Source organism: Salvelinus alpinus, chromosome 36, assembly GCF_045679555.1.
Source record: "Salvelinus alpinus chromosome 36, SLU_Salpinus.1, whole genome shotgun sequence".
NCBI lineage: Eukaryota > Metazoa > Chordata > Actinopteri > Salmoniformes > Salmonidae > Salvelinus > Salvelinus alpinus.
Genome location: NC_092121.1, coordinates 10,945,688 through 10,971,831, shown reverse-complemented (window position 1 = coordinate 10,971,831; position 26,144 = coordinate 10,945,688). Strand labels below are relative to the sequence as shown.

Below are 26,144 nucleotides of genomic sequence, written 5' to 3'. Positions count from 1 at the left end.
GCAGCCAACAAGTGCTCAGCATATGTGGGAACTCCTTCAAGACTGTTGGAAAAGCATTCCTGGTGAAGCTGGTTGAGAGAATGTCACAAGTGTGCAAAGCTGTCATCAAGGCAAAGGGTGGCTACTTTGAAGAATCTAAAATCTATTTAGAATTTAACACTTTTTTGGTTACTACATTATTCCATATGTGTAATTTCATAGTTTTGATGTCTCACTATTATTCTACTATGTAGAAAATAATAAAATAAATAAAAACCCTTGAATGAGTAGGTGTGTCCAAACTTTTGACTGGTACTATATATATAATATATACACATTTCATTTCAACTTGTAGGACTATGCATAGGGTGAATTCGGGAAAGAGTGGGACATGATATAAACTGGGACAGATTAATCCTGATTCCTTTATTTCTTGGTCTGACAAAAGAACATATGGTCATGCCTCCTGCGAATATGAAATCAACAGTCGTTTTTTTGTGTGATTACGAAACATCTGTAGGATTTCATAAATGTATCATGTGTTGGGCTAATATGTTGGATAGATGTCGAAAGAGGTTACAGAAGATGGAAATGCAAAGTGTCCCACTTTTTCCAAATTCATCCTAAATGGTCATCACAGATCAATGGAAGTCAAGCATGAGACATGCAGTTAAAAACAGAAGTGTTCAACATTACATTTATTTAATTGTTATTCACATGCGACTATAGGCTACACATGTAGGATCTTAATTTGAGCCAGTTCGCTACAGCAGGAAAATAATCCTGCAGCAACAGGAAATTTGAATTATGTGGATTATACTGAATGGGACATTTTTGTAGGGGTTGATACATTTTTCATTAGTGCAAATCAAGTCTGATATTTTAAAGTAGAAATTACAAACGTTAGAAGCCTTTTTAAACCTTGAATACACTACAAGTTTGCATTTCCTGCTGTGCAGGAAAATTCTCAGTAATAGAAGATTGATCAAATGAAGATCCTACATCTGTACACAGGGACAGACAGAAATTGATAGAGTTATGAATCACTAAATGTGGTGTTATCCTGGATACCAGGTCAATAATAGTGAGAAACAGGAACAAGGCACAAGTGTATCATCAAAGTTAACATGACACATCGTTAGTCAAAGACACATGACATGAACAGTATTAATCCAAAGCAGATTGGATCGTTTTTACACCCCTTTACAACAATACTCACAAGCGAAAGATAACCTAATGTTAAAGATGCAATGTCTCAAGATATTGCATAAGTAAAATGGTCGAGAAGCATTTAGTTTATTCCTCCTGGGGAAAAAATTAGAACACACACACACACACACAATACAGACCAAATAACAACCAAGTCTACTCATAATGTAGTTCATTTTTAGATTAAATGTATCAATATATGGACTTAACATAATTGTAATTGCTGAACAGTTGGTTTTAATAACAATTAGGTTTCTTTAAAAATATTTAACGAACCATTGAGAATGCAAAGAAATGTCATACTTTTACAGCTCTGTATATCAGCCAATGGGAATAAAAACCTCCTAGACTACGCGCTCATACAGCTGTATATCCTGAAACAGTTTCATCACAAGAACACCAAAAATGCAACTAGCAGCAGCCATATCTGTTTAGTTGAAGGCACATAGACCTATATGGATGGTGCTACATCTATAGGGAAGTCAGATACTGCAAGTCATGGAACTTGAGCAAGACAATGACTATGCCAGGATGACAAGCCACAATATAACTACAGAAATATGCCACATCTACAAATAACAGTTTGTGCTATACAGTCAGCATAGCGTATTGGCTTGTTGCAGGCTCTATCTTTGTGTTCAGCTGTTAGGGTGTAAAGCTGGACTCTGTCACTAAAAATCGATCAGCTAAATGTGAGATACTGTGCATGTAGCTGTAACTACTAATCTCCTTATTTGAATCCACAGATTTTCTTCTATAATACACAAATATACAATTTTGCAAATTAATCTACACAATTTTCTAGTACAGGTACAATATATAAGATATCACATAATTCAGTATAAAAACAAACAAATGCAGATATTTACCATTGAAGACAACTTGAAATGAAATGCCTCAATTTGACTTGCTATGACAGGGGAATTCACCATTTCAAAGTAAAATGAATGAATCCTCAAAACCTTTAAAAATGACACCATTAAATTATGTCATGTTTAATCATGTCAAAAATCACTGAAATGTTTCAAAGTTTGTTTTCAAAAACGTTTCATATCATACAAGCACCAAGAAATAACAGTTAAAAAAAGTTATTAGTTTAGATGAATACAACATGAATGGTATTAATGCTCTTTAAAACAATTAGTGTCAAGCAGTAATTTGAGTAGAGTAAACTGAAAGTGAGTGTGCTTCTAGTACCACCATATGATGGTAGTCATACTCAACCACTGGAATCATGCAATGTCCGCCACTGCACCACATCCCCATCCAGAATGGATAAACAATTACACACTCCTAAATGTATGTATGCAAAGCAATCTAATTAAGGACTTGTTGTTTTTTTGTTAAGGTATAGTATGGTTTTAGTAAATCCTTGCAATGACCACCACAAACACATTTTGAATCAATGCCAGTTATGGCATGAATCGGTGACCAAAGTAGGAGAGAGGTCTTCTACAAGGCCCAAGGGGACTGGATCATGGGGGAGGGATGGGTTTGGGAGGAGACCATGGCAAAGTCCCAATTATTCATATTGTAGGCTAAATGTGCACTTTCACACTCCCCGTCATGGATTTAAAAGCATTGGATTGGTGTAATTATTGACTGGAGGGAGTTTCCACCATTGTTAAATCCATGCGAGAAAGTGAATTGGGACTCCGCCAGAGAGGGAGAAGCGTTGGGCCCAGAGGTTAGGGGTCAAGTTGCTCATCCTCCATGTGAAGGCTGCTGGGGGGACACAGGAGGGGCTGGCTGGAGCAGTTGGTACTCTGACTCTTCAGGCTCTCTGATGACCCTGTGGACACAAGGAGCATGATCCAATTAAACAAGAGGATCTCTTACTCCGGTGAAATCAAATCTAAACAATTGGATACTTATCAATACAATCTTGCTGTCAATTTGCATGATAAACAGAGTTATAACCTGCAGCAGATTTTTAACCAACTGTCCTGAATCTGACAGATAGAGAAACCGATTCCTCGCTGAAGCAACGAGACAGGTAAAGACAGGACAGAGAAGTCCTACATACCACATTTATTCCTCCACACCAATAGAGCAGGCATCAGGACCTAGAGCTGGCCATAGCAAGGCCAGGTAAAGGGACAGGGCAGGGAGTAAGGAAACAGAGAAGAACAAACAGCACACAGGTTAGATGCAAAGCTGGGGGACTGAACGCATGGGAGAATAAAGAGAAAAAGAGCCAAAAGGTGTTATACGTGCAATGAAAAATGTATGTTAACAATTGGTTTGAGCATTAAAGACATGCTCTGGTACTTTGGCAACTAGTAAGTATTTTTCAAGGTTCCCGTTTTTTGTGTTAATGTGTAGTTCATGCTGTTTGTTCTTCTCTATGAGCAGAACTAGCCAAGAAATCCCTAGTTTGACTGTTTTCTGGAAGCTGTGCAGCGCCATTTTCCCTACATTTACCCCCACATGGGCCAGCCCCCTAGCAATTAAAGTTTCAGCCAATGATCTTCAGCTTGCTAAGGGAGTGACAGCTAGCAACACGCACACAGTAGACCGAGAGAGAGACATGATGCACATATCTGTACATATATGTGACAGAGTATGCAATTTTCTGGGGCCACTTTTGGCTCATGGGCGCTACTTTCAGAACTACTGGCTAAAAAGTATACAAAAGAACCAGAGAATATCTTTAATATCCAGACAAACATACACAATCATGCACACGCGCACAGATACGCACGGGCCTGGGCCTTGTGTTATTATTAGCTTACCTGGCAGAGACAGGTCCCCTGGCGGGTCACTCTCTGTTTTGGTCAGGCTGCTGTGTTCACTGCTGTAGTCCTGAAGGATCTCTCTCTCTCCTCCAGAGTGCAGCCTGTCCTCTGTACCACCCACGACAGGAGGGAGAGACAAGGTCACAACAAGACCTAAATGTCCTTACACTGGTTTGCAATGTACCCTGGTAGGTATTTCAAGTCATTATTTGGAGGGGTCACCTACCCGAACTTGATGTAGACTGGACCGCTAACTACGTGCATTCAGAGCATGACAGAACTCACCATCATCTGGGGAGATGGACTCCGGTACATCCTCGGCTGCAGTGGCCTCGGTGGGAGCTGGGCTGCTGGAGAGCAGTGTGTGAGGCTGGGCGTCCGACATCTCAGACAGCTTCTCCTCATCCTCCTCCTGGATGGGTGATGAGGGCGACCTCAGGGTGCTGCGGGGGTCAAACACTTACAATGAGGTGACATTGATAAACAAAAAAACACTTTTACAACCGACGTGAAGCTTTATAATAAACAGACTGCACTCTGTACTGTTGTCCTAGTAAGTTTATTTTCTGCAGGTTGGCAAGGCTCAGCAATGTCAACTGGATGGATTGCCAAGGACACGCCGTCTAATCAGTTTGTAGCATGGTGCTGGATACAGGAGAAGACCTCTAGCAGCAACTCACCACAACATACGGACACTCTTTATTCTGACCCTGGGCCAGCTGTTACACAAACTGATGAGTAATCAATCCAGAGTCAAACCCAATGTCAACAAGCAAATCCATCCTGGCAGTTAATCTGTCAGGGCTATTAACTCCATACTAAAACTAAATAATTCAAAATTGTATATGCTCCAAGTTAGAGACTGTTCAAATCAAATGGTAATGGTGTGAAAAATTACAGTAGCAGGCACCTGGACTGTAGAGAGCAGCACTGGGACTTTAGCCCACTTCAGTGTCTCCCCCTTCTTCCTAAAGTGTGCCCTGGTTCACCCTACCTCAAAAGATTTCAAAGCATTGGATTGGTTTAAATATTCGCTGGAGGGAGGTTCCACCATCTTCGCTTACACCTGTCCATTTTAAATCAATGAGGGGGAGTGTAGGGTACGAGTGCACATTTCAAGGAGATGGTCCATCTCAGATGGAGGAGAAAGTGAACTGGGCTTGTTACTACCCTTGTGTCCCAGGATTACCTGTCAGGTGACTTGCTGACTTTGCCCTTCTGCAGGCCCCCGTCACCGGAGTGTTCTGGGGAGCCCAGCGGCCGACCCTCCCCTACCAGGCTCCCAGAGAAGTTAATATCATCGTAGAGGGGGGCGGGGGGGATGGAGGGGGACACAGAGTGCAGGCCGTTCAGGGCCTCCAGCAGAGAGATGGGCTCAAAGCCTGGGGGAACCGAGTCTGAGCTCTGGAGAGATGCACACAGAAAGACTGCTCATATCTTCACTAGTCATTCACAGCCATTTATTAAAGGCTTTGTAATTGCATCGTGATGGAGTTGAGTTTCGTTAAATACAAGTAGAAAAAGAAACAATCCTTGACACAAATGATGCCATGTGTGTATTAACAACAAATGCCTGGGTCGTTTGCGCCGTACCGAGTGCTCATCATGGTCCATGGTCTGAGCCAGTACAGGGCTGAACGACACAGGAGACAGCGGCCCAGGCTTCTTCCTCACAGCTCTGATCTGCAGCAAGGCTCGGAAGGCTGGGGAGAGAGACAGACCAAACACTGATTACACTACACACTGTCAAATGTGACTGCATCTTCACTAAAATGGCAACTTTACAGCATTTTCCTTAAATCAGCTCAGTCCACACAGGGCATTCATCTCCACGTCCATTAGGTGTCTCTCTCGCTGAGCTCTGAAACATGGCAGCCTGGCAGGTCTATTTCCTATTAGCTAAGGCATGAAATCCCAGTTGGAAGCCTATTGGAAACAAACTAGCATCGCTCCTTACGCAGTCTGCAGATAGGACAGTTGTTGGCCTGGTAACGCAGGGTGTCAGCACAGGAGTTGCAGAGACACAGGTGTCTGCAGGGCAGAATGATGGTGTCTCGGAGGTCTGACAGACAAACAACACACTCATTGCTGTTGTCACTGTTCTCATCCTCCGATGGCTGCAGAGAACCAAAAAACATTTGTGAAGAGTGATGAACATGTAGAAAAAAATTTACTACGCAAACCAACGGTCTGAAAACCTACAGCAAAATGAGCCACATTCCTGAAAGATTCAGGTGTGGTTACACCTCTATAATGTAAAAATGTGTTGCTTTCCAACAGCCTTTGTAAATTCATGTTAAATAAATCTACTGTATGCATCTACAAAAAGTGTTCCTGGTGAGTTCTGGAATAACAACCTTGGTCTCTTGGTTATTTTTGTTTTCAATTCCATAGATCTCCTGCAGCAGGTAGCTCACACGATCCACCTATAACAGAGAGCACACATGGCAACAACACGTGGCCAAGGACAGAGAATGATGAGAGGAACACATTGTAGCCTTATGTCCCATAGGGGATAAAGAGGAAGTAAGCACACATGCTAACAAATGTATGTGTTGTAAATTAACATGTTTTTGTTATTCAGGCATTTTGTATTTTAAATAATCTACTAATATAATAGAGAAGACATGGATTAACTTGTATTAACTTACAATTTGCTTCTGCTTCAGAGGCTTGACGGAGAAACTGCCATCCACATGCTTGAAAGGAAGAAATGGTGTTTACTTCACATATTTGTGTGACATCAGACGCGGGATGCAAATTTGAGTCAAATTCAAACACTGTCCTCTTCCACTCAATCGACACAATGAGTTACTTACTCTCTCAAAGGCTGCCAGCAGCACATGTGCATGTCCAAAGCAATCTGGAAAAGGACAAACACTAATTCATAAGGGATTACTGTACTCTGTGCATACAGAATGTCTAATCTAGCACCTGCTATTGTGGTACAGCGGAGAGACAGTTGACAACTAAGTTTGTTATTAAGTCAGCCTTGAATTATATATGGAGCGCAGAACATTAACATCAGCGTCAACCGTTTGGACCACCTACCATCCCCTTCATCCACCACAGCTTGGATCACCATGGGGAAAACACCCCGGTCCAGCTCAAAGTTCAGCTGTAAAGATAAAATAAATGGTGACAACAGATGAGTTTATCAACTGTCAGCTGGTGACATCACTCCACAGGATTGAGTGCTGCTGCCCAGATATACTCACATCCTCCTCCTTCCAGTCGGTGAAATCGATTTTGAAAGAAGGCAGGGAGAAATGTTGGCTCACACCCCTCTTATAGTGTACAGTCTCAGAAACCAGGGCTGGGCCCTTTGGGTTGTACCTACACAGGACAGAAACAGTGATGTCAATATCTTATCAATACAAAAACTATCAAAGTTAATTTAGTATATCCAGGAAATATAAGATGTTCTTTTTCAGATCTCTTGTTGAAAGCTCTTTCTTCGACCACAAATAATGAAAAACAGCATTAGGCCTAAATAAAATCAATTTCCGAATTTTCCCTCTTAAATTTGTCAATGGAAAAGCTCAATAAAAAAACATGCAAAAAAAAAGGCAGAAACACATCCATCCACTCACATAATGACCTCAGCATAAACTATTATATTAATTCCCTCTTCAGATGACATGCGTATCCATGGAGACAGGCGGTTGCTAAGGACCCATTGTATATCTCCCAGTCTGCTTTTTGGAGACTGGCGTGCTATGCTGTACATTGGCCATATTGGCCACTATCATAAGATGTTCTTATACAACGTGTCTTTAAAGTGAATAAAACAATTTCACTGCACATCTTCAGAAACAGATAAAAGGCATGGATTTAATTTCAAATGAGAAATGAAAAATGCTGGATTGTATTTAGTTAGATATTTGGGAGCAAGAGACAGTGGAAGAAAATATGTATTTCTAATTAGTGAATGACTTAGAAATAGCATATTGAGGCTAAACATAGTCTATTATGTAAATGAAAAGGTTTCTGAATCAGACTCGTACATACATTGCCATCCCATTGGTGAATTCCTCAAAAGCTTGGCAATACAGGGTGATAGCCACACGAGCATCAGCGTCAAATGTGAACTCCACACCATACAGAACCTTTGGCTTCCCTCCTTCCTCTACTGGAGCATCAGTGTCATCTTTGTACCTAGTAGTCAAGCAGACGAACAAAACAATGTTAGGCTAGCTTTTTCAAGTGGCCAATTTCAAAATGACATAACTTTGAAACTGAAGCTATGATTAAGTTAACAACAAAAAAATCCCTCATGCACCACACTTATGAAGGCATGTCAATATCAAATTAAACGTAGGCCTAAACAAGTACAGTGAATAGATGTTAAGCGAAGCTCAATCAGCCAGGATTCTTGACCCGAATCACTTGACAATGAAAACCACGTAGAAAAACAAATGAGGTTAAGGTTAGTCTGAAGACTACTTGCTGTAGAATATGATGGTGTTTTTCCTCACCTGACCAAGCGCAGGGAGTCCTTTCTGATATTGATCAGACTTCTCAGGGTCTTCACAGGCTCATGGGGTGCCGGGGTCACGTACGGAAACTAAGCAAAGGTGAGACACGACAACTAGTCTAAGAAAAGAACAGCCCAATGCAGATAAACTTCAAATGCTTTAGCCTAACCAATAGCATAGGGGATGTGAATCAAGGACTACTCCTGAACTTCCACTTCAACTAATATGCTGAACATGTTACTTATCTGTCAGCAGCTTGCAAGATGAAAAACTTAACATAGCTAAGAACCTTTGCCATTGTATAGCGAACTTGTTTGTCCTTACTTGTACAGGCCTATTTCCAAGGAAGTTCAGATCCATGTTTTCTCCAAATAGGTAACCCTCTGGATGGGGAGTGTCAAATTTCTCCCCTCCCATGAAAAAATGGCTGGCAAAGTAATTCCCTTAAAAGAAAATAGAAGTATGTGACTAGATTAGAACCAGGATAAAATCAGGATGGAAGGCCTATCTTTAATCAGGACAAGATCAGGGCACCGATGTACAACTCATCCCTGCCTCATCAAATAAACATCTCACCACGACTGAATATCATACAATTAACCATTTATAGCGTTCACATGTAACGTTAGGCCTATAATGTTGGGAGCTGATGATGTCAGTTTAACTGACGTTAGCAGCGTTAGCTATAGTTCGAGTTTTAGTGTTTCAATCCAAATTAATAGCTATATTTACCCGATTTCGGTGGAAATCTGTACGCAGAATTCGCCTGGATATCAATATCTTCAACGCCAGCGATTCTCCGGCTAAGAATCGACCCCATCTTTCCTTGTTGTTGCTAGCTAGCTAATTAGCTAAATACTTGGCTAACTACTAACGTAACTAGCCCCTACGCTAGTGTATTTATCGTCCAAGGGACAGTTTTGTAACAAGTTTTAGACTTTCTTCGGTATTACACAGCCACGTATATATCCAACTGTGTACCTGTCAAGAATAACGATAGAACCAAGGATAACTGGGTGTCCGCTAAAGAAAATAAACACAAGTTTCTAGCCAAAAGCCTTCTGATGTGTGAAACGTCAAACTACATGGTGTTAGCAACTTGTAGTTCTTTCTGTCACCGACCTACTGATCGCCCCTCCCCATCGCTCTGATTTGCGCTCTCGCGCTGCGGATCAGAGGGGTGCTCAGGACACTGAACATAGTTCATAGAGTAAATATATGAGTTTTCACTGCTGACTGTGCTGTCTCCATGGTCGATGAGAGGAAAGGCTAATGCAAGGGAGAATAACCTCAAGGACTGAGCACCAAACCAAGGGGAAAGGTTTAGAATAGCCCTCTTCTGCAAATATGGATGATCTAAAGCACCAAGTTATGATAAATCAGTTCGTCCTGACTGCTGGATGCGCGGCAGACCAAGCGAAACAGCTTCTACAAGCGGCACATTGGCAGTTCGAGGTATGGGAACCTTTTCTTCTTGACAATGGTCTGAGTTTGGTGCGTGGAAGATATTTTTTTTTATTTTTTTTTATTTCACCTTTATTTAACCATAGATCAGTTACAGAAATCAGTCTGTGTCTGTTTCTCAGAGTCATTGATTAAATGCATCTAATTAATACAGTAATGCCAATCATTTGTAAAATAATCTGGTTATCTTTATAACATCCCAGTGGGCTAATGCTATTATGCAATGAAAATGTAGCTAACTATGGTATTCAGCAGCCTAATGGCACAATATAACATTTTCACAGCAGATAGTAGAATATCAATTTAGGTTGTATCTGTCTGCAATAGGCTATCATATGTGTAATGCACACTGGACTGTTGCTTATTGACACATACATTTTATTTTTCAATAGACTGCATTAAGTGCCTTTTTTCAAGAAACCAATATTCCATACAGTCACCATCATCAAATGGTAAGTATAGAAAACCTACAGTATTATTGTTAACAATGAATGATTGATGTATTATTATTACATTATGATAATGATTATTGCAACATCTATGATTATATTTATATTCATGCCCTTGTCGTCCGTGTCCGCCGTGTTGTACCGAAACACAAGCCTGACAAAAATAAACACACATTGGCCACGTTGTTCATAGTGCCTTGTCATGTACTGTAGCTAATTACTTACTGTGTTCTTTCACATGAACGGTGACATGATAGGCTGCTATGTTTCTAATACTTATAGTCGGCTAATGAAGTCATGTGAGTTATGAATGATCTGTACTGCTACTATACTTTTTCTTCAATTGAAGCCTTGAAAATGTGTCGAGTGGGAGAGGGTGGTTCCAGGAAAAGTGAACATTGTTTTAGTAAAAAAAAATAAAGTAAAAAAATTAAATAATATGATTTCAGTGCTACAGCACTTATGATACATACTATACAAAACATACAGTTGAAGTCGGAAGTTTACATACACCTTAGCCAAATACATTTAAACTTTTTTTCACAATTCCTGACATTTAATCAGAGTAAAAATTCCCTGTTTTAGGTCAGTTAGGATCACCACTTTATTTTAAGAATGTGAAATATCAGAATAATAGTAGAGAGAATAATTTATTTCAGTTTTTATTTCTTTCATCACATTCCCAGTGGGTCAGAAGTTTACATACACTCAATTAGTATTTGGTAGCGTTGCCTTTAAATTGTTTAACTTGGGTCAAACATTTCGGGTAGCCTTCCACAAGCTTCCTACAATAAGTTGGGTGAATTTTGGCCCATTCCTCCTGACAGAGCTGGTGTAACTGAGTCAGGTTTGTAGACCTCCTTGCTCGCACACGCTTTTTCAGTTCTGCCCACAAATTGTCTATAGGATTGAGGTATGGTTTTGTGATGGCCACTCCAATACCTTGACTTTGTTGCCTTTAAGCCATTTTGCCACAACTTTGGAAGTATGCTTGGGTTCATTGTCCATTTGGAAGACCCATTTGCGAGAAAGCTTTAACTTCCTGACTGATGTCTTGAGATGTTGCTTCAATATATCCACATAATTTTCCTCCGTCATGATGCCATCTATTTTGTGAAGTGCACTAGTCCCTCCTGCAGCAAAGCACCCCCACAACACGATGCTGCCACCCCCGTGCTTCACGGTTGGGATGGTGTTCTTCGGCTTGCAAGACTCCCCCTTTTTCCTCCAAACATAACAATGGTCATTATGGCCAAACAGTTCTATTTTTATTTCATCAGACCAGAGGACATTTCTCCAAAAAGTACGATCTTTGTCTCCATGTGCAGTTGCAAACCGTAGTCTGGCTTTTCTATGGCGTTTTGGAGCAGTGGCTTCTTCCTTGCTGAGCGGTCTTTCAGGTTATGTCGATATTGGACTCGTTTTACTGTGGATATAGATACTTTTGTACCTGTTTCCTCCAGCATCTTCACAAGGTCCTTTGCACTTTTCACACCAAAGTACGTTCATCTCTAGGAGACAGAACGCGTCTCCTTCCTGAGCGGTATGACGGCTGCGTGGTCCCATGGTGTTTATACTTGCGTACTATTGTTTGTACAGATGAACGTGGTACCTTCAGGCGTTTGGATATTGCTCCCAAGGATGAACCAGACTTGTGAAGGTCTACAATTTTCTTTCTGAGGTCTTGGCTGATTTCTTTTGATTTTCCCATGATGTCAAGCAAAGACGCACTGAGTTTGAAGGTAGGCCTTGAAATACATCCACAGGTACACCTCCAATTGACTCAAATGTTGTCAATTAGCCTATCAGAAGCTTCTAAAGCCATGACATCATTTTCTGGAATTTTCCAAACTGTTTAAAGGCACAGTCAACTTAGTGTATGTAAACTTCTGACCCACTGGAATTGTGATACAGTGAATTATAAGTTAAATAATCTGTCTGTAAACATTGTTGGAACAATTACTTGTGTCATGCACAAAGTAGATGTCCTAATCGACTTGCCAAAACTATAGTTTGTTAACAAGAAATTTGTGGAGTGGTTGAAAAACAAGTTTTAATGACTCAAACCTAAGTGTATGTAAACTTCCGACTTCAACTGTACATACATTGTCTTTTAATGACAGTGTTCAAATGTTGACACATGTATAACAGGACATTAGCACAGTTTATTCTAGGCCATTTGTCATGTAGATTTTCCATTTGGCCTGTAGATTTCCTCCTTCGAAACAACATCTGGCTTCATGAGCAATAAGATATCAGCTTATTTAGGTCTAGAACCTTACCTCTCATAACCTACAACTGGGTCTGCCATTTCCCAGTGATCTCATTCTGCTTCTATTTTCATTTTTTCATTTTCAAACTGATGAAAATAAACAGGATGTGGGCAGACATTAGATTTGATAAGAAGCAGTGACATTGGCAATACATCTGGCGTGGTCTGTTTACATTAGGGGTTGGCTGTCAGGCGTGGCATAAGGTTAAGTTGAGCCCCTTTCATTGACAATTGGTTGACAGGTTAACTACGGTGCAGTATGTGCCCACTGTGTCCTTAAACAGACCAGTGCAGAAAGGCCAAGCGTAGGAGAGGCCCAATGCACATGTAACATGATGTGGAGACATTTCAAGCTGGGAAGTGAGGTTACGAAATTAACTCTGTTACACCCAAGGCTATTAAAGGTCATGTTTTTGAAAGGTATTGTTTCTGTTGTCAGTAGTGGTTGTATTGTTATGAAGAGCACTGTGACCTTGGTTTAAAATGACACTTGTCACTTGAACAAGTTGACATGACAAACCAGCATCTGTATATTAATCTATCCCTGGCTGTATAATAACAACAAGGGACTGTGTTGGGTTAATTATTGACTCACTCTATGGTTGCTCATTGACCTGTTTGTGTTGGAGGTTGGTGAGATTGATTTGTTGATACAGGACACAGTAATGTAAGCTGTGTATCACGTGACGCGTGATGTCTGAATTTCCTTTCTTTCGTCTCGTTGGACAGTTGACCACATACATGGAAACAGACATTGTGTAGGGTGACTGTGAGTTAGTGAAACAGCTCTGAAAAAGGTGCAGCCTCACGAAAGACAGATTACCCATGATGCCCTCAACACTTTTATCTTGTAGATCACACGATGGAGGTCAGTGTTGAAACTCAACGTGCTTATGGGATGTTACATCCACAGATGATTACGTCCCTCATGATTGAAATGCACATAGGGGTTTTAACTACAGCAGGCTAATAAGGCATAGGCTGGTGGCAATATTGTAGACGTGTGGCGTATCACAATGTCCCAGTCAATGTTTAGGATGCCAGGAGGTCTGTGGCAGTCATGAATCGAGTCAGTTAAAGAGTCTTCATAACATCGTCCAAAAGAAACAGCTTTTGTAAACTGTTCTACTACCCTTGTTATTACTATTTGGGATGCTATTAGACGTTTAGTGTCTACAGTTAGATGTGCTCTGATGCGGGATATCATTTTGAAAGGAGAATGTGTCTGTTTACAAGCCCTTTGAACAATGGTAGAGTAGACTGCCTGGTGTACAATAGCACATTTGTTTAAAATGGACAATGCTGGTTGGTAGGATGCAGGGCTTTAGCACAGGGTACAGTTTGCCATTGTTTATTCTGAGCCACAAATATGGCAAACTGACAATAAACAATAGGAAAAGGGATGAGAAAGACCACACTCTCTAAAACAAGCTCTCTTGTACTGTTTCCCTGGCTGCAGCTGCTATTACAGGATCCATCCCTATCAAACAGGACTGTTTCTATAGCAACTTTGCAGCTCCAGATGAGAAAATACACCGCCGGTCTCCTGTGTGTTTATGTGTACAGAGCCAGCTGATCTGACTGAGCAGCTGCCACACACTGAGTCCCACACCCTGTGTGTCCACATAGCCAACCCCTTCAACACCCTTCTCCCTATACACTGCTGACCTCTTTCAATGTAAAGGAGTGGAAACTCCCACACATACCAGGCTGTCTTGTTATTGTGGTCAGATAACGGAGAAGGCTTTTGTATTATATGTGTTTTTCAGCTGTACAGTTTTAACCGTTTTGTAAACAGATATAGTATAAAGAAATATAATTCTAAATCATATCTTAGTGTCACGACTTCTGCCGAAGTCGGTCCCTCTCCTTGTTCGGGCGGTGTTCGGCGGTCGACGTCACCGACCTTCTAGCCATCACTGATCCATTTTTCATTTTCCATTGGTTTTGTCTTGTCTTCCTTCACACCTGGTTCCAATCCCATCAATTACATGTTGTGTATTTAACCCTCTGTTTCCCCTCATGTCCTTGTCGGAGATTGTTTTTATTGTAAGTTATGTGCAAGTCATGTGTCGGTGTGCGACGAGGTTTGTACCCACTTATATAATTTTTTTGTAAATTTTGTTTTTTGGAGTTTTATGAGCACTTATTAAACGACTCAGTTTATACCAAATTCGTTTTCCTGCGCCTGACTTCCCTGCCACCGACACGCACCCATTACACTTAGATCATTGTTTTATTGCCGCCATGTGTGTCAGTTGACAGGAAGTCTGTTATGATCACTTACAATTTATTGCAATGTTATGACTGAAGCAAATGTAGGCTACCAGTGATCTGCAAAATGACATTTCTGAAGCAGCCAGCCTTATGCTACTATGGCTGCTGCTGACCCGTTTTTTGTACAAAGACATACTTGTCCTGAACTGAGCAATGCACACACTAGCTTTATGGTTCACTGCGCATCATAAATGATTACGTTGAATAAAGGCACGTCTCGTTCCTATTGAAGCAGCTCAACGCTAATGCCTGTGGGAAATCCAATGTTTGTTCATTCATTCATTAACTCATTCATTCTTACTGCACCATAGAAACCTTAGAAATCCATATGTGTGGGATACTCCACTAATGTTCTTATCAAGTAATAAGAATTTCTTAATTAGCCTGTGGACATCTTTTTCTTCTTGTACATATTTCAGCTCTCATTAACAAAATGTAGTTAAATTGTCTGACAATCCTCCTAAAGAAATATGTTTACCGCAGTCAAAACCTATTCTGAAGGCAAGCATGTGACTTGGGGGGAGGGTATCTATTTCCTCTAGTTCCACTACAAACCACATGACTGTTTGAGATATTGCATAATCTATTATGTGGTGGATATCCTGTCCACACAATGAGAAAACAGACAGTCTGGTAGCCTTCAGATGGTTGGGGTGAATCCTAACACTGGTTGCTTTGACCTTTTACGTCCTGGAAGGTACGATTCCTATGGACCCTCTTAGGTTCTTACTCATAGAATGGTGTTTGTTTTGGCTGACTGGTCCTGTGTTTGGCAGTCACAGAGCAGTCTCCTAGGGCCTGCTCTCTGTAGTGTCAGCTGAGAGGGCAGACTCAGGGCAGGATGTAGAATTTGGTGGAAAGACAAGGGGTCAGTCTGAGGAAGTTGGGCTTCGAAGGGAAAATATTTTTCCCTTTTCGCTTCCACAACTATTATGATGTAGGCACTTCTAAGGATCAGTTGAGGGAGGACATAAGTGTCAAGATGGTAAATCAAACCAAGCATGTCAATTAGAACTGGAGACAATGCGCCAGTAATTACAAAAGTCAGTAGTGAAATATGCAATCAGAAATGCTTACAGATCGATGTTCTCTTATTAATGGTTCTCTCCTTTCTCCACAGATGCACACTCCAGCCAACACACCAGCAACACCTCCCAACTTCCCAGACGCACTGGCCATGTTCTCCCGCCTCAAGGCCTCAGAGAGCTTCAACGTCAGCAGTCCCATAGCCTCCATGGCGACCTCTCCTCCTCAGGTCAACTGGGCCATGGGCCCTTCTGCCCCAGGTCAGACGCAGCAGGGCCTGTGGACTTCTGGGCAGCTGCCCTCTCAGGTGCCTCCCCCTGGGTGGCCCCAAGCCGTCACTCAGCAGGCCTCCAGTGAACAGGCCAGCGTTACCATGGAGGCAGAGAGATGAGAGCACAGCAGGGGCCTCGCGATAACAAGAGGAACCAATATCGGGCAGTCCTCTTTGACAAAGTGAGAAATGAATTGGCTGCAAGGGAAAGCAGAAAACGAAGCGATGTTGTGGACATGCACTGAGGACAGAAAGGAGGAATTATGAGCATACAGCTGATGAACATTCATGTGACCCCACATTGTAAAATCTGCAGACAATTTTAGTTAGGCATATGTTTCATTTTTTTTCATTGATCTGAAACCAGAGACTAAGATGGACTTGTATAACTAGTGCCGAAGAAGGATCTTCTTGTTGTACACACTGATGTGTATGACAGTGTCATCATCTTTCCTTTGTCTTTCTGGAGTGGTGTCAATGGACTGGATGCCTTATATACTGGGGGTGCACTGCATAAATAACATCATTCTTCTATATTTTTTAACCAGTGTAAGTGTGCGAATATCATGTGTTCTAGTATTCTAATGTGCTTAGAAACCAACTTGGATCTGCTTTTTCAAACATTGGGTAATGACTTTGACTGTCCCACTCACACAATCAAGGAACACCAGCTATCCAACTATGTTTAATAAGCAACTTTACAAACTGCTCCTCTTTATATACAGTGTTTCTGTCTGCGTTGAATGCTAAATGATGTTATACTGCAATCATGGTTCAGTGTTTTTTGTATGATTCTGTTTTCAGCTTTTAGTGTTCAGAGGAAAAGTGAGATTAAGGTTTCTGTCAGAGTGAGACATCTTTCTTGATATTCCATCTCTAAGTAGCAGACAGATAGTTTTTGATACAGTGTTGTTGTTGCTTAAGATGGAAATCAGCATATTAGGGGAAAATAATAAAGATGGAAAATATATTTTAAAAAAGATAGATTTAAAAAAGATAAAGAAAAATTTAAAATAATAAGAAAAAAACAGCATATTTGGTGATGCTGTCTCAGGAACTCTCGGCTCAAAAATGTTTTGTCTAGGCACCTGATCATCTTTTTATTTTGTAAAATGGAATGAATATTGCAATTGAAAGGAACTGATAAATTCAGGGAAGGCCCCATCCAAACGTTTTCTATTCTACGATCTGTTAATCTGATAATCACACTAGTTTTGCTTTGCACATCAGTTAATCTGAACACACGCCTGTTCCTCAATGTTTTCCATGAGACAGCTACCACAACAATTTTGTGGATTACCAGACAATTAACTTAATTATTTTGTGTTTCTGAATAAATATCGTATGTATTACACTGCATTAGATCTTGGAGTCTGACTCTATGTATCAAATGGACATGGGGCTCTAATGGAACTATAACCCACAACATCCTGTGCTCTTTTAGTATTTTCCAGATGGCAGATTATTTCTCAGTGGATGTTGAGTCCAGTGAGTTGGTATGACGCAATCTTCAGTCACACACATCACATCAGGGAGAGATACACTGTTTAAAAACCAGGGGAAATGTGAAATGGTCTAAACAGATGAATGTTTGGCCTTCTCTCCATCCTTGGATTGATGAAAAACCTCAGAGCAGACTGAGGAGGAGATGTTGAGTCAGAGACTGTTTATCCCACACTACAATGACAGGGACAAGCAGAGACCAAACAGTGCTCTGTTATGGCCACTTCCTTGTCTATGTGGTACAGATTTGTTTGTATATGACAAACCTTTTCACCCCACTGTTCTTTCCCCCCATCTGCTTAGGAAATCAGCTCTCCCCATTTGATAGACGTTGTCTTCATTCATGTCATCCCCTGTGTATGCTATTCAACTTCTCTCTATTTTGACTTGAGTGTTGAAGATCGTCATCAGTTCTGTGAGCGTGGTTAATGTTCCAACAGTCATAACACATAGCGACATGGATTCAAACATTAACCAGAGCCTAGTTGGACTGTGCACCTATCAACCTCAAACAATTATTGTTCTTCTGCTCACATGGTGAACCTCCCTGTATTCTGTAGCTGGACAGGCCTTACACATTGTATAATGTCATTCGGACATCAGACTGATCGATCTGATCTGTCTGTACTGAGTTGACAATGAAAGGTGAGTGGCCCCCGAGCAGTCCACCCATCCTCATAACTCCTCAAAACTCATGGGATTGGTGAGTTGTGTTGGTGTTTGTTTACACTGCAAATTGCTGCACTGTAAAACTGTAACCAGGCTAGCACAAGATTTCCCTGCTGCGCAGAACCTTAGAGTACTGTAAGCACAAGCTAGTTTGAGCCAAACTAAGACATGATGGTTTGGGTATACAAACTGGAGATTTACTTTTAGGCTGAAATAGCATAGAGGAAATGGTGAGAGCATGCGCCAGGGCTGTCAGCAATGTGACCTGCTTTTGCCCCAAAATGTGGAGAACACTCAGGCTTGCAAACATAAACAACGGCTGCTCTCACAATGCACAACCCCCTCCTGTTCTTTCTTTCTTTCTCTCCCTCTTTTTCTATTTCTACCCCCCCCCCCCCTCTCTCTCTGTCCTCCCACATAACCAGCAGTAGGTGGGTGGTGTGTCTCTTCTGACTATGACTAACCTTGTTTCACCTCCACTTCCCTGGCAGCAGCAGTGCATAAAATACTTTTGAGGCTTCTTTAGACCCATCCTGGTGGACCCAGTCCCCCTCCCTATCCCCATCACCTCGCTGGCTGTGTGTGTTTCTGTGTTTGCAGGGCGTGACATGAATACCAGGCAGCTGCCAGGTTGGCCAGGATGATAGTGGAGCTGCCAGGAACACAAGACGAGATGGAGGAGCAGAGCTACATGGCTGAAATTCCTACAATACACTGCCCCACTCTCTGCTACTCCGTACTGCTCATATTCCAACCCACCACATCCATGACCATCAGGCTGACTTCATAGTTCTTTACATGGATTTCATGCAATGTTTATGAAGCTTATGCGTTGTAGGTGTGTTAAAGACATACCACAATAGAAGTGCTCCAGCTATTGTACTGATGGGAAATGGTTCAAATATACAGAAATTATACACTCCATCTCCAGAACATTGTGGGTTAGCCTATACAATAACAAGATAGCTATTGTTTATGTGAGAGTCATTGTTTGGATATGCTGTCGCAGTATGCAATCTCAGATAAGACATGTTTCTGGACAACTTGTGAGAAGCTGACGTGATTGCTGAGATAAAAACCTACTCGAGAGTAAGCCTGGAGTGAACCCTCAAAAGCAGAAAGTGGGTGAAAGGTGATGGGGACAAAGTGGACACAGCAGCACATGATAGAAGAAAGGGAGAGGGAGGTAGAGATTACAGCAACGAGGAGGAAGAAAAGAGCTATGTTTATCACGCGTAAGCCCCTCTGCTACTATGGCATTAACATGTCGCATTCAGCCTACTGCCTAAAGGGAATGAACACACACACACACACACACACACACACACACACACACACACACACACACACACACACACACACACACACACACACACACACACACACACACACACACACACACACACACACACACACACACACACACACACACACACCATGAGCATCTATCGTATCTGCTGTGGGACTGCTGATTACATCTCACATTTGCTCGTGCAAATGGGAAGAATAGGACTGTTCAACTCTCAAAGGATGGGGAGGAGACACTTTTCTTTCCACCATGACTCCCACCCTCTCCCTCCCTCTGTCCCTTCCTCTCTCTCTCTCTGTCTCTTGCTCTCCCTCCCTCTCCCCTTCCCCCAGCTCATTGTTACATAAGAGCACTGCAGTGTGCCCCGTCTCTCATCACACAGACTGATCTGGGAACAGAAACGTAGTGTTCCAGTGAAACGAAACAGACAGGAACACAGGTAGAGAGAAATGTCCTTTCATAACGCTCTGGTGGGACAGACAACACTCCCTTTCATTCATTCCATTCATGCATGTGACTGACCCCTCACCCCCTTGTCTGCTGAAACAATCTCACTCTGAACACCAGTCATGCTTCAGTGTAGTAGTTGTAGTAATTGTAGCACCGGCATGCGGGTTTGGGAGAGTCCGACAGGGAGGGTACTTTACAGCTGGTTTTGCTGGTTCAACATGTTACAGCAGCCTCTTCTTATTAGTACTAAAACATGAATTAGTAGTCTACTGTAGTCTATGTAACAAGTTATTTCTGGACAGTGTGTCAATATGTATCCTACTGCAAAACCAAACATAGTAACAACCTTCTTAATATAGCAACATCAAATCTATCTGGCAATGAACACATGGAAACTGCGATCAAGTTCACCAATCACAGGGAGTGTGATAGAAAAGGAGAGATTGGGTTGGTTGGCCTCTAAACTTGGCTCAGACTATGGGATGTAAAAACTTGTCAGAGAACAAGGGAGTGTCTACTCTGCCAACAGCAGTACTTTGTTGTTATAACTTGTGTGCCTGGAACTTCACTATTGTTTAAGTTTGAATGCATGGGAAAACTTACAGTAGGCCTAATGACTAAAATGCAACAGGTGAAACAGAAACATACAGAATGCTCTAAAAACAAATATCTCATTAGAGGTAAAACAGCATAAAATTGTACATATTATCTGCACCTAAGATGCAGGGGAAATAGTTGCATTTGAGTGCAGAGTGGTAGACTAAATGTGTCTTCTGAGGAGGAGACTTCTGGCTATAGTTATGCATTGTGGACAGTGCTCTCTAGTGGACATTTTAGGCATGGAGCCATTGCTTTGCAACATTATACAAATTCAGGCTATATAAATAATCGCAAACCTCCAACGAGACACCTATTTCAACCGTTTTCTTTCACATTGTCTGTGTGTTGAAGTGAATGTTTTTGTTGTTTTGACCCCTAGCATGATGTATATAATTATTGTATCTTCAACAGAGGGCCGAATTAAGTTAAGGTTATTCTCTCTCAGGAAACAGTGGGAGTCTGGGAAATCCTATGGCCAACGGCAACAATAGCATAATCCTCTCTTTACATAGCGGGTTACTGTTTTCTCTAATTTGTTACTTTTACATGCACAAGTCTCCAATGAATGTTTTACAAACAGAGATCCAAGCTTTAAAAGAACATGGCACTGTTATGGTACAGGGTTGTGGGCTCAGCTGCTCTCAAGTGTCTACTGAGTATTCTAACAGTAGCTGTCTGAGAAAGACTGTGAGAGGCCATCTGGGGTAGTGAAACTGAGAGTGCTCTGAGCAAGAGAGAAGACTCAGTGGATAGTCTGCTTCAGAGCTGCACTGTATCAGGAGGTTTTCTTTGGCTCGCACCCACCCACTAATTCCTCTCATGCTGTGCAAGGAAATGGAGCTGGTGGTTCATAACTGTCTGTTCCGTAGGACTGAAAATATGCCTACATCTCCCAAAGAACAGGAAGGACATCTCTGACTCGCTTATTATTGAAGCAAAATGGAACATTATAAGAAAGATATGAGGCTACATATCACTTTTTCAGTTCTGTACAAACAATAATTATCATGTTACTTTCGATGACAGTGAAGGTCTCGGGGTAATCAATAATAAAGAAAGATCAAGATGGCTTTCAGAGTATTAGATGTTTTATTGACAAAGACATGCAGAGACATACATGCCAGGGCCCCTGGGAGAAAACTCTAGAACAGGTCTCAAGTACATTTTCTCAAAGCCTTACTTTCTTGTTCATCTCTGTTTATACCTGGTTTTGCATCATAATGTGCCTTGCAATAATTGCTTACAGTAATCAAATTCAACATATCACAACAGCTTGAGTGTAGAGTTTCAATAAACCGGTAGGTAGACCATATTTGGCTAAGCTTCCAGATGACGAGCTGACGAGCTTCCAGATGACGAGCTTAATCATCAGTTAAATAAAAAAATAAAAAAATATAAAATAAATAAAACAGACTTGAACTTAAAATGAGGGACAAACATACATGAATCATTAATCACATTAAATAAATAACAGCCTTCAGAAATATCTGTCGACGCATCAAAATAACTAGGGCTTTACAATGATGGTGGAAACTTTGGAAAATGTGGGGATTAAGTGGGTTAAAATTGTCCTAGAACTCAGTAAAACATGCCATGGGACATGTCAAAATGCAGATTTCTGGTACTTTAGCCAGTTATATATATATATATATAAATATATATATATAAATCAAATTTATTAAATGTTCTATGTGGTTTATATAAAAGGGCATGTCATTTAATATCACAGGCTTTAATAATTGAATATTGGTGCACAATTTCTACTTAATTGTGGGGCTCTCTGTGATTGTGAGTTCCATAGGGTGCACAAACCCAGCGTGTAGGCTGTCATTGTAAATAAGAATTAGTTCTTAACTGACTTGCCTAGTTAAATAATATCAAAGTGATGCAAAAAGGCACTCTATTCATGGAAAGAACCAGGCAGTCATTGGTATAACTCAAATACCATTTCTCTTGTGTGTATTTAGTTTCAGGCTGATTGTGTTTGTATCATTGCCACAGCGCAGGGGCCTATGTCAAGTTTCAGTGTGTTTGTATGGGAGAAAAGCCCAGGGATGAAATACTTTCAAAAATCAGCAATGATAAAGATCATCAGAAATATGCATGGAACACGCATACAATGATCACCCTCAGAAGATCAAGTTCCACATGCTGATTTTCATATCAGAGAACAGCCTGTGTTGCGAGTGCCCACAGGGAGAAGGGGAGAAACGGAATTGGGCAAGGACCTAGATCTCCAAGTGGTTTTCAAATGCCAGCCAGCAGGAGGCATCCCTACATGCTCTGGCTAGTGGGTAGGCCTGTATCACATGAGTATCAACATCTTGTACGCTGTCTTCTCTGTTTGATACGCCAAACTCCCCAGAACATAAGGTTTGAAGAGGATAGGCCTACATGCTAACTTGGTGAATGTGAGACATGTAACGTGAATATTTTGCCATAGTGTTTAAGTGCGAACTATCACTAAACGATGCTATGTGATATTGGAGTGAGAGTGGAGTGGAAAAGGCAGAAGAAAACAGGGAAATTATGCATACATTCTTTATGAAACACAATTTTCCACCATGGTGTCAACATTGATCCTCAATTACTTTGTTGCTCACTAATTGGATGTCAAATCAAATCAAATCAAATCAAATCAAATTTTATTAGTCACATACACATGGTTAGCAGATGTTAATGCGAGTGTAGCGAAATGCTTGTGCTTCTAGTTCCGACAATGCAGTAATAACCAACAAGTAATCTAACCTAACAATTCCACAACTACTACCTTATACACACACAAGTGTAAAGGGATAAAGAATATGTACATAAAGATATATGAATGAGTGGTGGTACAGAACGGCATAGGCAAGATGCAGTAGATGGTATAGAGTACGGTATATACATATGAGATGAGTACTGTAGGGTATGTAAACATAAAGTGGCATAGTTTAAAGTGGCTAGTGGTACATGTATTACATAAAGATGGCAATGTAATGGCAAGATGCAGTAGATGATATAGAGTACAGTATATACATATGAGATGGGTAATGTAGGGTATGTAAACATTATATTAAGTGGCATTGTTTAAAGTGGCTAGTGGTACATTTTTACATAATTTCCATCAATTCCCATTTTTAAAGTGGCTGGAGTTGAGTCAGTATGTTGGCAGCGGCCGCTAAATGTTAGTGGTGGCTGTTTAACAGTCTGATGGCCTTGAGATAGAAGCTGTTTTTCAGTCTCTCGGTCCCTGCTTTGATGCACCTGTACTGACCTCGCCTTCTGGATGATAGCGGGGTGAACAGGCAGTGGCTTGGGTGGTTGTTGTCCTTGATGATCTTTATGGCCTTCCTGTGACATCGGGTGGTGTAGGTGTCCTGGAGGGCAGGTAGTTTGCCCCCGGTGATGCGTTCTGCAGACCTCACTACCCTCTGGAGAGCCTTACGGTTGTGGGCGGAGCAGTTGCCGTACCAGGCGGTGATACAGCCCGACAGGATGCTCTCGATTGTGCATCTGTAGAAGTTTGTGAGTGCTTTTGGTGACAAGCCGAATTTCTTCAGCCTCCTGAGGTTGAAGAGGCGCTGCTGCGCCTTCTTCACGACGCTGTCTGTGTGGGTGGACCAATTCAGTTTGTCCGTGATGTGTACACCGAGGAACTTAAAACTTTCCACCTTCTCCACTACTGACCCGTCGATGTGGATAGGGGGGTGCTCCCTCTGCTGTTTCCTGAAGTCCACAATCATCTCCTTTGTTTTGTTGACGTTGAGTGTGAGGTTATTTTCCTGACACCACACTCCGAGGGCCCTCACCTCCTCCCTGTAGGCCGTCTCGTCGTTGTTGGTAATCAAGCCTACCACTGTAGTGTCATCCGCAAACTTGATGATTGAGTTGGAGGCGTGCATGGCCACGCAGTCGTGGGTGAACAGGGAGTACAGGAGAGGGCTCAGAACGCACCCTTGTGGGGCCCCAGTGTTGAGGATCAGCGGGGTGGAGATGTTGTTACCTACCCTCACCACCTGGGGGCGGCCCGGACCCAGTTGCACAGGGCGGGGTCGAGACCCAGGGTCTCGAGCTTGATGACGAGTTTGGAGGGTACTATGGTGTTAAGTGTTAAAAAAGTTCCCGCTCAGCCCAGTCAAAACTGTTCGCTGCTCTGGCACCCCAATGGTGGAACAAACTCCCTCACGACGCCAGGTCAGCGGAGTCAATCACCACCTTCCGGAGACACCTGAAACCCCACCTCTTTAAGGAATACCTAGGATAGGAGAAAGTAATCCTTCTAACCCCCCCCCCCCCCCCTTAAAAGAGTTAGATGCGCTATTGTAAAGTGGTTGTTCCACTGGATATCATAAGGTGAATGCACCAATTTGTAAGTCGCTCTGGATAAGAGCGTCTGCTAAATGACTTAAATGTAAATGTAAATGCTGAGCTGTAATCGATGAACAGCATTCTCACATGGGTATTCCTCTTGTCCAGATGGGTTAGGGCAGTGTGCAGTGTGGTTGCGATTGCGTCGTCTGTGGACCTATTGGGTCGGTAAGCAAATTGGAGTGGGTCTAGGGTGTCCGGTAGGGTGGAGGTGATATGGTCCTTGACTAGTCTCTCAAAGCACTTCATGATGACGGAAGTGAGTGCTACGGGGCGGTAGTCGTTTACCTTAGCTTTCTTGGGAACAGGAACAATGGTGGCCCTCTTGAAGCATGTGGGAATAGCAGACTGGGATAAGGATTGATTGAATATGTCCGTAAACACACCAGCCAGCTGGTCTGCGCATGCTCTGAGGACGCGGCTGGGAATGCCGTCTGGGCCTGCAGCCTTGCGAGGGTTAACACGTTTAAATGTTTTACTCACCTCGGCTGCAGTGAAGGAGAGCCCGCAGGTTTTGGTAGGGGGCCGTGTCAGTGGCACTGTATTGTCCTCAAAGCGGGCAAAAAAGTTGTTTAGCCTGTCTGGGAGCAAGACATCCTGGTCCGCGACGGGGCTGGTTTTCTTTTTGTAATCCGTGATTGACTGTAGACCCTGCCACATACCTCTTGTGTCTGAGCTGTTGAATTGCGACTCGATTTTGTCTCTGTACTGGGACTTAGCCTGTTTGATTGCCTTGCGGAGAGAATAGCTACACTGTTTGTATTCGGTCATGCTTCCGGTCACCTTGCCCTGGTTAAAAGCAGTGGTTCGCGCTTTCAGTTTCACGCGAATGCTGCCGTCAATCCACGGTTTCTGGTTTGGGAATGTTTTAATCGTTGCTGTGGGTACGACATCGTCAATGCACTTCCTAATGAACTCGCTCACCGAATCAGCATATTCGTCAATATTGTTGTTGGACGCAATGCGGAACATATTCCAATCCGCGTGATCGAAGCAGTCTTGAAGCGTGGAATCAGATTGGTCGGACCAGCGTTGAACAGACCTGAGCGCGGGAGCTTGTTGTTTTAGTTTCTGTTTGTAGGCTGGAATCAACAAAATCA

At 42.0% G+C, this 26,144-nt stretch overlaps 2 protein-coding genes across 3 annotated transcripts; one reads left to right on the top strand and one right to left on the bottom strand.

The window, feature by feature from the left end:
• Nucleotides 1-649: 649 nt before the first annotated feature.
• LOC139565542 (probable E3 ubiquitin-protein ligase MGRN1) lies at nt 650-9,479 on the bottom strand. Of its 2 annotated transcripts, XM_071385992.1 has the most exons (16): nt 9,137-9,479; nt 8,729-8,847; nt 8,405-8,493; nt 7,938-8,084; nt 7,145-7,262; nt 6,978-7,044; nt 6,746-6,789; nt 6,578-6,625; nt 6,284-6,352; nt 5,884-6,043; nt 5,520-5,629; nt 5,116-5,330; nt 4,212-4,369; nt 3,924-4,034; nt 3,215-3,260; nt 650-2,980 (listed from the first exon to the last, which is right to left on the bottom strand). In XM_071385992.1, exons 1-15 carry the CDS (start codon nt 9,222-9,224, stop codon nt 3,220-3,222), a joined length of 1,584 nt encoding a protein of 527 aa, XP_071242093.1. In that variant the 5' UTR covers nt 9,225-9,479; the 3' UTR covers nt 650-2,980; nt 3,215-3,219. The 2 variants fall into 2 exon arrangements, with proteins under 2 accessions (XP_071242093.1, XP_071242092.1); XM_071385991.1 differs by lacking the exon at nt 3,215-3,260.
• Nucleotides 9,480-9,558: 79 nt separating this feature from the next.
• On the top strand, nt 9,559-17,527 carry LOC139565548 (UBA-like domain-containing protein 1). The gene is made up of 3 exons (XM_071386003.1): nt 9,559-9,859; nt 10,261-10,320; nt 15,987-17,527. Exons 1-3 carry the CDS (start codon nt 9,752-9,754, stop codon nt 16,281-16,283), a joined length of 465 nt encoding a protein of 154 aa, XP_071242104.1. The 5' UTR covers nt 9,559-9,751; the 3' UTR covers nt 16,284-17,527.
• Nucleotides 17,528-26,144: the final 8,617 nt, after the last annotated feature.